Here is a 14,954-nt window from a genome sequence, read left to right as displayed (position 1 = left end):
TCTCACGTAACACTCCCTGTCTTAGAAACCCCAAACCTGCCAAGGGCTCTGCCCCCTCCGGTGAACAGCTAGAACTCACCAGGGCTTGCTGGAAGAGCTCTGGAAATGGACAAGCACTCCCTGAGCCACCACATTCCCTACTTGACCTGAATCAGGCGCTATGGTGTAAGGGCAAGAGTTCCCAGCCGGGCACACCCTGAAATGCATTTTCCCTCTTCTGTGGGTTTCCAGGCTAGCCCGCAGAAGCCTGATTCATCCACAACCGCAGTGAAACATAGAATTAATTCCGGCTATACCCTGGGTGAGCTAGGCCATTATGGCAACCAAACCACTACTTACAGCATTATTTTGTTGGGAAAATGTATTCTAAGCTCCAAGCAACCAAATTATAAGTGGAAAATAGGCAAACCCAGGTTCGAATCCCAGTTTTAACACTTCCTAACTATGTGGTCATGGGCAAGGCACCATCCTCCCCAGCCTCAGTTTCCTGCTTTGTAAAACAATACCTCCTTTAGGAGGTTGGAGTGCTGACTGAATAGACCCCCATGAAAGTGCCCCATGGTCCAGGGCAGACGTCTCCCTCTTGCGTTTCACAGGCCCTTTTGGAGGGAGACCTGGAGATATGACTCCAAACACAGTCCCCCTGAGGAGGGTTTACCCAGCTTGCATGGTGGCAGCATTACCACTGGACTCAGGCTCAGAGGAAGTGTTTCTGAGATAAATGAGCTGCTGTCTTAGAAATCACAGAACATTCTTCATCTTTGACCTTCTCCAGGCTTGTATTGGCTTCTCTGAGCCAAGAAACTTCTCCTGCCCCAACTCAGCTCCCTCTCTCCCAATCTCTCCATGAACAGCATTGTTCTGGTTTCCTTTGTTCCTGATCCTACTCAGGGGCTTCGCCTCCAGAAGGGGCCAGAAGCCCTGGCCTTTCACCCAAGCCTGGACGTGAGCCCACAAGAACAAGCAGGAGGAGGGCAGAGACCCAGGCGGCGGCACCGTGCCCTGTGAAAGGCAGACTCCTCCAGCCGCCTTTGGCTTTGGCCCCTCCTTGCTCTGTTTGTTTCCAAGCTGCAGCCAGAACTGTCTGTACCCAAAGGATGGTGAAACAGCCAAGGAATCCGTAGGGTCCTAAAGGTCGACCTCCTTCCTTTCCTTGCCCTTGTTCCCAAAAGTTAAGGTTTCCTGGTCTTGGGCTCCTTGTCCCCTACCCAGGGTCACAGGCACTGTGGAGGTCAGTCATCTTGAATGAGCCTCCCCTACACTGCCCTGTGCTTCCCACATTCCATTTCCACAGCCATCCTCACTTCTCCCCATTTGGAACCACAGAGCCTTCCCAGACCCTTCCCCCATCTGTCCAGGAGCTGCAGTACTTCTCACTGGGTCTCCACTGCTGCAGCCCCACCCCACCTCTTTTTTTTTTTTTTTTTTTTTTTCCACCCCACCTCTTTATCCAACCCCCAACCCCATCCGCAATCCTGCAATAGCCAAAAAACAAAAACCTCTTGTGAAAGTAATATGAGCTCATTGTAAAAATCCAATTTCCAGGGCTTCCTTGGTGGCGCAGTGGTTGAGAATCCGCCTGCCAATGCAGGGGACACGGGTTTGAGCCCTGGTGCAGGAAGATCCCACATGCCGTGGAGCAACTAAGCCCGTGAGCCACAACTACTGAGCCTGTACTCTGGAGCCCGCAAGCCACAACTACTGAGCTCGAGTGCTGCAACTACTGAAGCCCACATGCCTAGAGTCCGTGCTCCACAGTAAGAGAAGCCACCACAATGAGAAGCCCGCACACCACAACAAAGAGTAGCCCCCACTCGCCACGATTAGAGAAAGCCTGTGCACAGCAACGAAGACCCAACACAGCCAAAATGATAAATAAATAAATAAAATTTTATTTTAAAAAAAAATCCAATTTCCAGTGTTTCTACAAAGCAAAATAAAGGTAACCTTACTTTTTAACCTGAAAAAAAAAAAAAGGTATAAAGTGAAAAACTAAAAGCCTTTCCCACCCCTCCATCCCTCAGCGATAACCTCTGGGGGCAGTTTTTCCAGTATCCTTCTAGATGTTTTTTCTGCACATGTAAGTGTGTGTCTGCAGGGGAATGTCCTCTGTTTTTCTTTCAAAATGAGATTAGAGGTTACAAATTGTTCTGCAACTTGTTCTTTTTGCCTAACAACGTATCAGGCATTTTTCCAAAACTGACCTCACTCTTTTTAACACCCACATAATACTCCATGATTTGGATGTACTATAGTTTATTTAACTGTTATCCTGCCACAGACATTCAACGTGGTTTTTTTTTTCAGTTTTTTTCCATCACTATCTAACTGGCTCCTGGCCTCAGGTCTCAAACCTCTGACCTGCCTTCCACACCACTGCTTGATTGCAACACCAAGTCTGACTATCATTCCCAGCTCAGCTGTCTTCCTTGCGTTAGGGTTATTCACAAGGTGTCTTATCTCCCCTCCTAGGTCTTAAGCTCAGGACAGGGTGTTTGCCTTGGAGGTCCTGACAAGGAGCACTAGGCCTGTCAACTCCGTAGTTTTTGAGCCCATCTCAGCGCTGCCCTGGGGAAGTAGAAGGAGGTTCTCAGGCCACATGGACACTCGTTTTCTTTTTCATATATATGTGTTGGGAATTCTGGGGACCTGGCTTTGTGCAGGGCACTGGAGCTCCGGGATGAAACAGATACAGACCTTGGCAAGCTTACAGTTTAGTGGGAAAGACAGGCATTGTACATCCACACAGATAAATACATGGATAATTACATATGGGATGAGTGCTTTGAAAGGAAACAACAGAGGAGAGGGGATGGAGCCACCAAGAGAGAGGGCCAGTGAAGCCGGCAGACCATGGGATCTGGTTCCCATTCCAGGCCACTTCCCCTTTAATCTTCTCATCTGACAAGAAGGGAAATACCTCTTTCAGTTTTAACTTTCTATGACAATAATACATGCTATCAGAGTTCAGGGCAAGTAGAGTTCCCCACTGCCTGATAGGGGTCAAGGGAGACTTCTCACTGACATCACATTGACCTTGAGTCACAGGCGAGCTCTACTTCCATTCGATTCCGGGCCAAATACTTGTTGAGCATATACCATATGTATCTAACATATAGAGGTTAGGGGCGTGTGTGTGTTGGGGGTAGTTGTGGTGGTGGGTGTTTAAAGATTTAAAATAGGTGACCTCCGAAGGAGTTTACAAACAGACCCAGGATAGGATAATTTCAATATACATCAAGTGAGAAGAGAGTGACTCATCCACAGCCCTGGGAACTGAGCACTGGCTTCAAAGGCAAGCAGTTCTGGACTGGACTCCCTGGCCCTGCACTCCCCGGCCACGGAACGTGGAGCTTCCCAAGTGTGCTCAGAAGGGGCTCCTGGAGGGCCCTGAGCTGAGACAAGCTTGGAGTGTGAGTCAGAAGGAGCTAGAAGGGCATCTGGGAAAAGTAATCTGTGTGAAGATGGGAGCAAGCTGGAAGGGAAGACACTTGAGACCACAGAGAAAAAGCATCCCACAGGGCACAGGGCACCTGGGCGAAGTCAATTATACCAGCCTGGAAAGAAAAATCCAAGCCAAAAAGAGCATTTTAAGGAGGGCAAGCAGCCCCCATTCTCCTCCCCAGGGGCCAAGGATTTCATGCCCTAGAGAGGGCACCAGATGGGAGGAGGCAGAAATCTGCTGTCACCTCTGCCAGTCTCACTTCCACGTCTATGTGTCTGTTTCTCTTTAGAGTGATTAAAAATACTGTAAATTATATGCTTACACTTTGTTGACGTTCTCTTTATGATCCACTGTACATGGCTGTATATATTTTGCACATCTACATACATATTACTGCGCAAAGTTGTATACACAAAGCCAGGCATACTGTAATTTATGGAAAATTTAAGAGCGTTTCAGAGGTAATTAGAACCATCTGTGATTTTCCCCTCCTGTCTTTGGGAGGGAGGTGCAGCTAGAGATAGTGAAGGGCCAGCCCTGGGGGTTTGTGAGGCCAAGGTAAGGAGCCAGACTTGCTCTAAAGGCAGTGGGGAGCTATTAAAAGGTTTGAGAGGGAGGCCTTAGTGAAGCCGAACAAAAGTAAAATAGAAAGTTCCAGGCTCTCCTTGTTTCTACTTAAGATAACAGTTACTTCCACAATCAAAGCAGGAAATCCCAAACCAGTTCTGTCCACAATTCATCTCTGCCTCAGTTTCTCCATCTGTGAAGGGAAGCCCCACCTGCCATAGTGTGGGGCTGCAGGACCACAGGTCAACTTTGGCAAGCAATGAGGCCCATTTAGGCCGGCCTGGGCAAAACCCAGGGACATTGTTGCCAAATCTGAATATCATTCCTGGCCTCCAAGGCTAACAAGCTCTGGACGTGGTGCATCCAGGTTCAGATCCCGTTCCTTGGGGAAAGAACTTGGTGAAGCTTCTGCAGGCCTATTGATGTCTTTCTTCCCTGGGCCAGAGACTCTTAAAACTTCCTGGGAGAATGAGGCAACACGCCTCATTGTGCAGCCCTCAGCAAATGCAGCAGCTGCATCTAGTGCTAAAGAAAAGCTCCCATAATAACCATGTGTGATAATAAAAAGATAAAGAGGCAAATAGGTATGTAGGTCAGCTCAAAAATAGCCACCCACCCATTTGGCCTGGGTAACCATTTGTGCCAAGTAGGTCCAAAGGGTTTTCTTCCTTCCCCTCCCAAGCTGATCTTCCCAGCTTTTTTGTAAGGCTTTCTTAAATAAAAGTCCCCGGAGGCTGCCCGGGCAGTTCTGACCTGCAGCCCTATAGGAGCAGGCACTGCTCCCAGCACTCCCTCCACCAAACAAATCCTGGGGTCAGAGCGCACAAGAGCTCTGCCTCTCTGACGTGGGTTCTTGGGCCTAAGTCAGGGTGTAGGGTGGTGACTCACAGACACTCCCCCGCCCACCCCCATAAGGTTCTGCGTGCACCCAGGAGGCCTCCCCCACACCAACAGAGACGGCTTTGTTAGCGGACCCGGCCCGAGGAGAGTTACTGCCTCAGGGTTGTGAGGGCCTCCTCAGCCTCTCCTCCCTCCCCTTCTCCCCGCTCTTCTACCCTCCCCAGAAAGGCGCCGGCCGCTCGCCCTGCCCCCCACCCAGCAGCCCAACGACCATAGCGCTGAGCTCAGCATCTCCGCAGCCTGGCTGCTTTCCTCTCGGACGGTGGGAGGAGTCTCCTTCCTCCCAGGAGTGGGCGGGGTCAACACTAGCCCCGCCCTTCTCCCCAGTCTCTCTTTCCCTCCTTCCCCCCACCTCGTCCGCAAGACGCACGTTCTCCAAGTCACGTCCCCGCTCGTCCCAACACACACCAGGGGGTCCGTGGAGACAGATCCCCCCCTCCCCAGTCAGCTGCTCAGCATCTGTCACCTCCCCTGCCCGGCTCCCCTGAAGGTGCACCTCGGCCGAAGGTGGGGGGCGGGACGGGAGAGGAGAGGGAGCAGGGGGTCTTCCCTTCCCCCATCCCGGCTGGCCCCACTGCAGACCAGCCACAGCGGGGAAGTCAATTCAGCTCTTGTGTGCTCCTCTTCCCAGAGCAGAATCTAGAAATCTAGACTTTTTTGTGTTTCTCTGCGTGTGATTTTTAAATACAAAAAGATTCAGCCGTAGCTTCTGGATTCCTAAGCCAAAATCTGTCCTTTGTGGGTTACAAACGGAATAGCTGCGGGCGGAGAGAGGCTCCTCTTTTGGCTCACCACTTCCCACATGGGCCCTCCTGAGCTCTCTGGGAGGATACCTGGAGGGAGGATGTGACAGAATCAGTGTCACTTCTGGGCTTGCGGTTGTCTAGCTAAAGGGGACCCCATGGCGACAGTGAGCTTTGCCATTTAGTCAGCACTGCTGGGCCCTGCTGAATTCTGCAGGGGGAGGAAGAGCCTCATCAGATAAAAAAAAGAGCCTAGCCAGCAGAGAAAGTTTTTTGTCAACAGCTCCATATAGACTCCAGGTGTTCACCTGTTCTACACCACTGCTCCCCAACGTGTACTGCCCCCCTTCCCAGCCATACAGTCCCTTTGGCTCACAACTAAGTGTCAGGGGCTTGGAATCAAGGAAATCAGCCTAGATCTAGAGTCAAGGCTCCAGCCTGCTGACTGGCTATGTGACCTTAGGCAAGTCTCTGCACCTATCTGAACCTGTTTTCTTACCTGTAAAATGGCACTGATGAGGCCTGTCTCATCTACACTACGCAAATGTAAGCCTGCATTCAGGCTGTCCCCACTGTAGCAGCTTCTGATCATCCTTGCCATCCCCCCACCCCCGCCCCACCCCCACCTTGATGAACAAAGCTCATCCTGACCCTGCCTCCCCCCCTTTGATATATGGCAATTGGAAACCCTCAAAAGCAAGAACACTGAAAGGGCTGGAACTGGGACGTCTGTTTCTACCTTCTCTGGCAGGCCTCCTCCAGATGGTCCACCACCCTATGGGCCACCCTCCACCCCAGGAGTTTTAGAAAAGGAGCTCCATAGAACTTAAATCTTTTCTTCTTTGTTATGATCTTTGTGGAGGTTGAATAGGCCCTTGAGATTCTCTAGTTCTGGGTTTTCAAAACTGGGGTATGAAAATCCCAACAGTGTCTGAAGCCACAGGATAAACGCAGTGTATCTTTTTTGTTAAAAAGGGTTTTTTGGGGGACAGGGAAGATTAAGTAACTGAAGTATTAAGTCATTTTAAAGTTTGCTACCGAAATTAACACAAATTCCCATACACAGATAAAATATAAAATAGAATGCAAGATTGCATTATTTGTAATAAAAATAATAAAATAAAAATTTGTAATGAAAATACTGGATTTCAAAGACACATTACGCTTCCTAGGTGCTGCTTCAGGCCACAGCTCGGAACCCTATTCATCTTTAGCAGCCAAATAGCCAAATAGCCTGAACTCAGGTCAGCTGACTCCTGTCCCCTCACAGGGCCTGGGCTTGCCTCGGAAAGCCAGTTAGCCTAGGCTTTGGGTACTAACTGGAGAGGGGTGTTACCTCAGCCTCCCTCCACTTCACTGTTTTCTTCCCTCATAAGAGTTCAGAAGCTAGGATGGAAGAGTGATTCTGAGAAGCTGGCCAAAAGCTGACCCCACAGATGGGATTCCTTCCTGAGAGGCAGTCCAGTGTGTTAGTGAGAAAAGAGAGACAGTGCCCTGGAATCTGGATCCCTAGGACAACTCTGGCTGTGGGGGGGAGATGAGGTGGGGGAGCAGTGGAGGTCTGGCAGGCCATCGTGCCTTTCACCACTGCAGGGGTAACCTGAGCTCCCGCAGGATACTCAGGCTACCCTCCTAGCTCCACCTCTGTCATGGTGGTTTAACAAGCCAGCCCTTGGTGGGGTTCTTCTGCCCTTTGCCCTGTCCCCAGAGGAAATGACTTCTTGTGAAACCTAGGAGCCCATTAGAACTGGCTGGCTGTGAGCGCACCATCACCACATGTGGGCCTAGTCTCCACAGCTGTGTGCCGTCTCACCTGCCCCGAACCCACCCCCAACCCACAGAGAGGCTGGGAAGCCAAGCCAGCGTTACTTCCAAGGCCTACCTTTCTTCCTGACAGGTCAGTCTGCAGACATCCCAACTAAAGATGAGCATCAGGACTGCCCAGAGAGCTTTGTACAAAAGGGACCCATCCAGACCTACCAAATCAGAATGGGGATTGGGGAGGTGGTTTTCAAGCTCCACAGAAGATTCTAATTATCAATCAGGCTAGAGAGCCGCTAGTTGATGGTAGGATTACAGGACACTCACTCTGGGCCTCAATTTGCTTTTCTGTAGAATGGCATTATATTCATTCCTTCAGGTGTAAGTAGATAATATAATTCAAAAGCTTCTTTGAAAGGCTGCACAATACAATGTACTGTTAGTATATCCATTTCAAAAAGTAGCTTCACTTGCAAAAAGATTCCCCACTGAATTTTTAATTCTCCCTCCAATAACACAGTCAAAATCCTGCTAAAGCCCTCAGCTGTCAACAGCTTTTCACAGCCTTCCTAGTGAACCAGGTGCACTTATAATCTTGCTATTCTGACCAAGTTGTTTGTTGTTTTTCAAGTAAAAAAGCCACAGGAGTCCTGGGAACACTTTTGCTGGCTTCATTGTCCCCACGTGCCACCACCACTCCACCCTCTCCCCACCACCCGGGCTCCTCCTTCCACCTCCACTCCCCTCAATGACATGTTTTCAAAGGGCTGTGGAGGCACCCCAAGCAGAGCCGCGCAGGCATGCTGGCTGGCCTTCAGGGGTTCCCATCCTGAATTCTGGGGTTCCCAGAAACACACCCCCACCCCAAGATCTGGTTTAACTCCCCAAACCCGACTAGGTCAACTTGCCAGACTGAGGTCCTGGGAACCGGTGCACAGGACAGAAACCGCCAGAACAGGGAGGGGCATGTGGCCTGGAGTGTGTGCTCACTGACTTGAAATTGCAGGCTGCTGTGGGTCCTACGGGAAGAGAGCAGAGCCTGGGAAGAGGCAGAGCTTCTGCACAGGCATGGCTCTGGCCACAGAGACTGGGACATGGGGCCTGGTTACCAACTCCAGAGGCCTGAGTCACCGGGGACATGACACTAGCCCACTCCTGCTGGGAGTTCGGCCATCTCCCCATCAGGGTCGTCTTGATGCAGATTCCATGTTGCACATTGTGTCTATGTTAGGAGTGCTTTCCCCAGAAGACACATGTAAATGCACAGACTCGAATGGTAATGGTGCCCTCTGGAGTTGTGCAAAGGGGTATCCCTACTCCCAACAACAACGGAATATAAACTTCAAAAGTATTTTGAGGAGAGTGACTGCTTGGTGAGTTCAGGGTCTCCTTTGGGATGATAAGGATGTTTTGGAATAGATAGAGGTGGTGGTTGCACAACATTGTGGATGTACTAAATGCCACTGACTTGTTCACTTTAAAAAGTTTAATTTTACATGTGAATTTCATCTCAATAAAAAAAATTTTTAGTATTTTAAGGCACTTGAAGGGAAAGTACTAATTGCTTTAAAAGATTTCCCACAAGTCAGCCCTCTGCACAGTGCACCTCTATCCCCAACTTTCTGGGGTTGCCGACTATATCCCAACTGGAAGAATTAGGTTGCCTTAGAAGCCCACTTCCTGACCGGAGCTGGGGAAGAAGGGAAATATTCAGATACATCCAACACTCTTGGCAGCACTTGTGAGAAAGGGGGTAGAAAGGTAGCATGGAGTTCTTCTGAAGGCTCACCCCAAAGGCCACCCAGATCCTGAGAATCCAGATGTAGGTCTGCAGTTCTGGGAAAATCCACCTTCTTGCTTTATCCATTCATTCATTTATTCATCCAAGGAAAATTCACTGAGACTCTACTATGTGCTAGCCACTGGAAGTTAAGAAGAGTAGAACTGGACTTCCCTGCTGGCACAGTGGTTAAGAATCCACCTGCCAACACAGGGACACGGGTTCGAGCCCTGGTCCAGGAAGATCCCACATGCTGCGGAGCAACTAAGCTGGTGCACCACAACTACTGAGCCTGCACTCTAGAGCCTGTGAGCCACAACTACTGAGCCCACGTCCACGTGCCACAACTAATGAAGCCCGCGCGCCTAGAGCCCGTGCTCTGCAACAAGAGAAGCCACTGCAATGAGAAGTGCACCACAAAGAGCAGCCCCCTGCTCGCCACAACTAGAGAAAGGCCGCGTGCAGCAACGAAGACTCAAGCAGCCAAAAATAAATAAAATAAATTTAAAAAAAAAAAAAAGAAGAAGAGTAGAACTCCACCCTCAGGAAGCTCATAGGCCCGTGAGAAGACTAAAGGGGAAACAGTTATTAACAGAGATGTGCATGGGGTGTGAGGATGACCTGAGGAGGGGCACCTAAGGCATGGTGTATTGGGTTGGGCACTGGGGAAGGCTTCCTGGAGGAAGGGATACCACAGCTGGGTCTCCAAGGCTGCCGGTGGGAGCATGTCCAGGCAAGCCTGACCTGCAGCCAGCCTAAGCCTGAGGGGGAGAGAAGCAAATGCAGTGTTCACAGGATCTTTGAAGGATTTGAAGAGGCCTGGCTCAGAGGCTAGGAGATGGAGCTGCCCCCTCCTTGCAAGTACCACTTTTGGGACCCCCCCCATCCCATCTTCAATGCAGAGACAGGTGTGTGAGATGGTAACCATGTCTTTCCAGCCCCAGCCATGTGGAAGGGATCCTGCCCTTCACCTCACAGGATGAACCAAGACCCTCCATCCTCACTCCTCGGAGGGGCTAACAGGAAACTCCCCTTCTAGATCCAAAGGTTCTCCTGACAGACAATGGTATGGGGCTTTGCCCCCCTCCTTCATAGGGGTGAAGAGTTTCAGTCGGGAAGACATTTAGCCCTCCACCCTCATCCCCCTGCAGCCAGGCCTCCTAGCAGGTGGTTGTTTACCCTATAGCCCACTCTCTCCTCTGGGAAAAACCTTCAGGGTTAAGACTGCCTGTCCTTTTTTGAAAATGATGAGACAACAACATTAATGGATTTCTTTCGAAAAGAAACAGAATTACCCAGTGCCCATTAACATAGCCCTTCCCCATTATAAAAAGCTGTTTTATTAACAGAATGAGACAGTGAATGAAAAAAGCTGCTTAGCACACTGCTTCTGTGATGGCTACTTATTGAATGAATGAATGATTCCTAGTAAACTGACCTTTCCAAAATGGCACTGGATTCTTTTGCTTCTGAAACCTCTATTTAAAAACCTCTATTTTTCTTAGATTAGTGTTCCACATTTTTCTGAATTTTTTTTTCATGCGGGGTCGGCAGAGAGAGAGAGAAGAAAAACACCCTAAGTCTATATCCTGCTGTCTCAGATGTCCCCAGCCCAGTCAGCCTGGGAGGAGTGAATGGTCTTGATGGATTAATTCCCTGATCTTCAGTCCTGACAGAAAGACACACCCATACAGGTCACCCCAACTCTTTCCTTCCCACCTCAGTAAAGGGTGATTTCAAGAGGATGTCATCTACCCTCAGTCCTCCAAGCACTTCACCTAATTGCCAAGACCTGATGTCTTTAAGGTTCCCAGCAAGTGACTAGAGCTTGGAGGATAGGAAGAAAGGGCCAGTGTTCAGGCCTTGAAAGCCCCAGCAGCTAAAAGACTATTCTATTCTGCAGCAGTCTTTAAGATATCTCCTAATCTGAGTCGTCTAATTTACTTTTCATCCATAAATTTCTCTCCAGAGATGGTTCTCCCATCTGGAAAAAGGGGATGGGGTGCAGGGCTTGATTCTGGTCGTTTACAGTTCTAAGTCTTGGTTTGCCCGGAAGGCCCACAGGTCAGCCTTTTTTTTTTTTTAATGGGAGGGGGTGTGGATGGCAGCGGCCGGACTCTTCCGGCGGCAAGTGTCTTCTGTCACGCGCAAGTCTGCCCCGAGGAGGCCCGCCAGTCTGATCTGGTTAGGCTCTGGCCCGCCCAGGGACGGGAACGTCTGACGTAAGTTTGGTTCTCTCTTCCATCAGGATCCTGTGACCCAGATTGATGTATCTTTAAATAAATAAAGGTCGAATCCGTCCGAACCCCTTCCCACCGTCAGCAATCTCTGTCAGTCTTCGAGCACCGCCGTCAGGTCACATTTTCTGTGGCCCCTCCTGAATGACGAAACAGGGGATAGCGATTTCACTCCGGGGCTTTTCCGGAGATCTAGGTCTTCGGTCCTGATGCAACTCTCCGGCTCTTTTACACAAAGCGTTTTGGCGGAGAGGGGGGCGCTAGGACCCGGCGGACGCCCGGGGCCTCTCGGCCGCAGCGGGCGGGGGAGGCACAGCCGCACCTCTGTCCGTCCTTAGGGCCGGCGGGTGGGTCAGTGTGTCCCTCTGATATGGGTCCCAACTCCCAGCTCCAGAACCAAGCGCTAGGAACCGGGGCTCATCAATACTCTTTTAACCACGTTTCCCAAACCCCCTCCTTGGAAGCAGCTGGAGGCTGGGAGTGGACCCCACGCCCCAATTAATCCATCCCCTGGGGCTGTAGAGTAACAAGCGGGCGGGCAGGTGGGGCCGCCGGGAAGAGGGAGCACGGTGCCCCGAGCTGCCCAGTCTTTGGACCCCACCCCCATAACCCGACCCTTCGTAAGCAAGGGTTAGCGTGGGGTACGTGCGCGAGGGCCGGTGGATTAACGTCTGCTCCCCGCTCCGCCGTCCCACTGGCATCCACTTGTGCGCCCAATTGTGCCCAGAGCTCGCAGGCTCTCAGACGCTAGGGGCAACCGACTTCCCTGCTTGTTGCCCCCCTCAAGTTCCCCATGCCTCTTCCCCCGCGCGGCCGCGGCCTACCCCCTCCCCCAGCAATACGACCCTATAATAAACAAGTCTTTCCTAGATCCTCCCCTGCCGCGAGCGCCCTCGGGGACCTTGGCAGCTGCAGCCGCCGCGGATCCCTTTCCAGAAAGGGGGCGTGGCCGCGGCTCGCGGGTTTGGCCGGGTGCTTTCTGGGGCCCAAGGGGGGCGGGGCCAGGCGGCTGTCACCGGGCAGGAGAGAACGTTGCGAACGTGCGCCCAGAGCCCATTGGTCGAGGTGGGCCACACTCCCGGGTCTGGATTGGGCCGCGGCGCGGGAGGGGTGCGGCCTCTCCCCGCTAGTCCTTATAGGTCTCTCTGCGCTGGTACTAGGGACCGCGGCAGGCCGAGGGGGAGGTGCGGGTGGGGAGAAGGGACTGGTCCGGGCAGAGCTCGGGGGTTGGCACCAGTTCGCGCACTCATTCAAGCGGCAGTACGCACTTGTCCCAGTTCTAGCTGACCGCAGTAGCTGGTGAGTGTCCCTTCTGTGTGTGCTGATCGCTGCGCGGAGAGGCCTCAGCCGTGGGGGTCCTAGCGCTCTCAGTCTGGAGCAGCCCCCAGACTGACGCCGGGCCCGCGCCGCTCTTGTCTTACAGCGTCTTCTGCGCTCCAGCACCCTGAGCTCATCTGCAAACGTCCTGGCGTCCGTCCTCACCATGCCTAGCCTTTGGGATCGCTTCTCGTCGTCCTCTTCGTCCTCGTCCTTGTCCCGAACTTCCACCCCAGATCAGCCGCCACGCTCAGCCTGGGGGTCGGCGGCCCGAGAAGAGACACTCGGCCGCTGCGCGAGCCTGGAGAGCTCGGACTGCGAGTCCCTGGACAGCAGCAACAGTGGCTTTGGGCCGGAGGAAGGTAAGCCGTGGGCGGGAGCTGGACGCGAATAGAGGGGCCGGGGAGGTGAGAAAGCACCGCGCTGGAAGGAGTCAAAAGCCACTTTATCTTCCTATCCCATCAGAATCCGGATTGTGGAAGGAGGCGGGCAGAGGAGGGGGATTGAAGGATTGAAGTATAGGGTACGAGAGTGGGGCGGAAACTGAGGCACAGAGTGGGAAGGAGTGCTGGTTTCTTAGCGAAACAGCACCTCCCCGTTCAGAGCTGCTCTAACTCCCTCCCCTACGTGCTTTCCCTTGCAGACTCTTCATACCTGGACGGGGTCTCCCTGCCCGACTTCGAGCTGCTCAGCGATCCCGAGGATGAGCACCTGTGTGCCAACCTGATGCAGCTGCTGCAGGAGAGCCTGGCCCAGGCACGGCTGGGCTCGCGGCGCCCTGCGCGCCTGCTGATGCCCGGCCAGCTGGTGAGCCAGGTGGGCAAAGAACTACTGCGCCTGGCCTACAGCGAGCCGTGCGGCCTGCGGGGGGCGCTGCTAGACGTCTGCGTAGAGCAGGGCAAGAGCTGCCATAGCGTGGGTCAACTGGCTCTCGACCCCAGCCTTGTGCCCACCTTCCAGCTGACCCTCGTGCTGCGCCTGGACTCACGCCTTTGGCCCAAGATCCAGGGGTTGTTTAGCTCCGCCAACTCTCCCTTCGTCCCTGGCTTCAGCCAGTCCCTGACACTGAGCACGGGCTTCCGAGTAATCAAGAAGAAGCTGTACAGCTCAGAGCAGCTGCTCATTGAGGAGTGTTGAACTTGGGCCTGGGGTGCCGATACTGACCCCATGACAGAGACAGTTGAAATTTTTGGGTGGACATTGGCAGGTAGAAGCTGAGGGACTGCTGCCTGTCGTTAGAAAACTGACAACAGCCACGTGCGGGGAGGAAGGTCAAGGTGAGGGGAACACGGTGTTTCCCTAGGAAACTCACTGAGGTGTGGACAGGTGGCTCCCACTTGGGCTCACACGCCACCCCTCAGTACTGTAGCATGAAACAAAGGCTTAGGGGCCAACCAGGCTTCTGGCTGGATGTGTATGTAGCATGTACCTTATTATTTTTATTGTTACTGACAGTTAAGACAACAGTGGTGTGACAGAGCCATGAGAGCAGCTGGGCTGCACTGGCATCTGCAAGGGATGTGCGCTCACGGTAGCCGGCTCTGGTGGGGGGGGGAGGTCATCGAGGTGGTTTGTGTATCTCATGGTCTGAAGGGACCAAATGTTTGTTCTTTGTTGTTTTTGTATCTTTTTTTTTTTTTTTTGATTGGAGCTTCACTACTGACCTGTTCTAGGCAGCTATCTTACAGACGCATGAATGTAAGAGGAGGAAGGGGTGGGTGTTGGGATCACTTGGGGATCTTTGACACTTGAAGAAAAACACACCTGGGAGCTGCGTGTGGCCCATCCCCGGATGTGTAGTGAAGGGTTGAACTGTGAGGGGATGGGGCTGATTGGGGTGGGGGCTGGAGCCCCTCCCCCAGAGGAGTACCATCTGGGTCTTCCATCTAGAACTGTTTACATGAAGATACTTGCTGTTCATGAATACACTTGATGTTCAAGTATTAAGACCTATGCAATATTTTTTACTTTTCTAATAAAAAAAAAACATGTTTGTTAAAACAGTTGTCTCTCATCAGTGCCATGAAATAAAAGGGAGGGGGATGGGTGCTGGAAAAGGTGGGTTTCATCACACTCCGGTGCAGCTGTGTGTTTCTCTGTCCCTTTCTGGGGCTGCCTGCCAGCTTGGTAATGGAGGTATGTAGACAGTGCCATCTGTGTCAAGAACGCTGGCTCCCTTGGCTCTGCTGGCTGAGGCTACCAAG

General features: G+C 52.1%; 1 protein-coding gene across 1 annotated transcript; it reads left to right on the top strand.

The window, feature by feature from the left end:
• Positions 1–12,580: 12,580 nt before the first annotated feature.
• DDIT4 (DNA damage inducible transcript 4) lies at positions 12,581–14,753 on the top strand. The gene is made up of 3 exons (XM_007104463.4): positions 12,581–12,732; positions 12,857–13,112; positions 13,394–14,753. The coding sequence occupies exons 2-3, from the start codon at positions 12,917–12,919 to the stop codon at positions 13,885–13,887; spliced, it is 690 nt and encodes a 229-aa protein (XP_007104525.1). The 5' UTR covers positions 12,581–12,732; positions 12,857–12,916; the 3' UTR covers positions 13,888–14,753.
• The last annotated feature ends 201 nt before the right edge of the window (positions 14,754–14,954 follow it).

This window comes from Physeter macrocephalus, unplaced genomic scaffold (genome assembly GCF_002837175.3).
Source record: "Physeter macrocephalus isolate SW-GA unplaced genomic scaffold, ASM283717v5 random_1618, whole genome shotgun sequence".
In the NCBI taxonomy this organism is placed as follows: Eukaryota; Metazoa; Chordata; class Mammalia; order Artiodactyla; family Physeteridae; genus Physeter; species Physeter macrocephalus.
This window is presented reverse-complemented; position numbering and strand designations above follow the sequence as displayed.

What these genes read in the sequence shown, in the direction of transcription:
- DDIT4 (XM_007104463.4), top strand. Translation starts at nt 12,917, where the DNA reads ATGCCTAGCCTTTGGGATCGCTTCTCGTCGTCCTCTTCGTCCTCGTCC. An exon ending in TGGCTTTGGGCCGGAGGAAG is followed by an intron (nt 13,113 to 13,393) that starts GTAAGCCGTGGG and finishes TTTCCCTTGCAG; the next exon opens with ACTCTTCATACCTGGACGGG.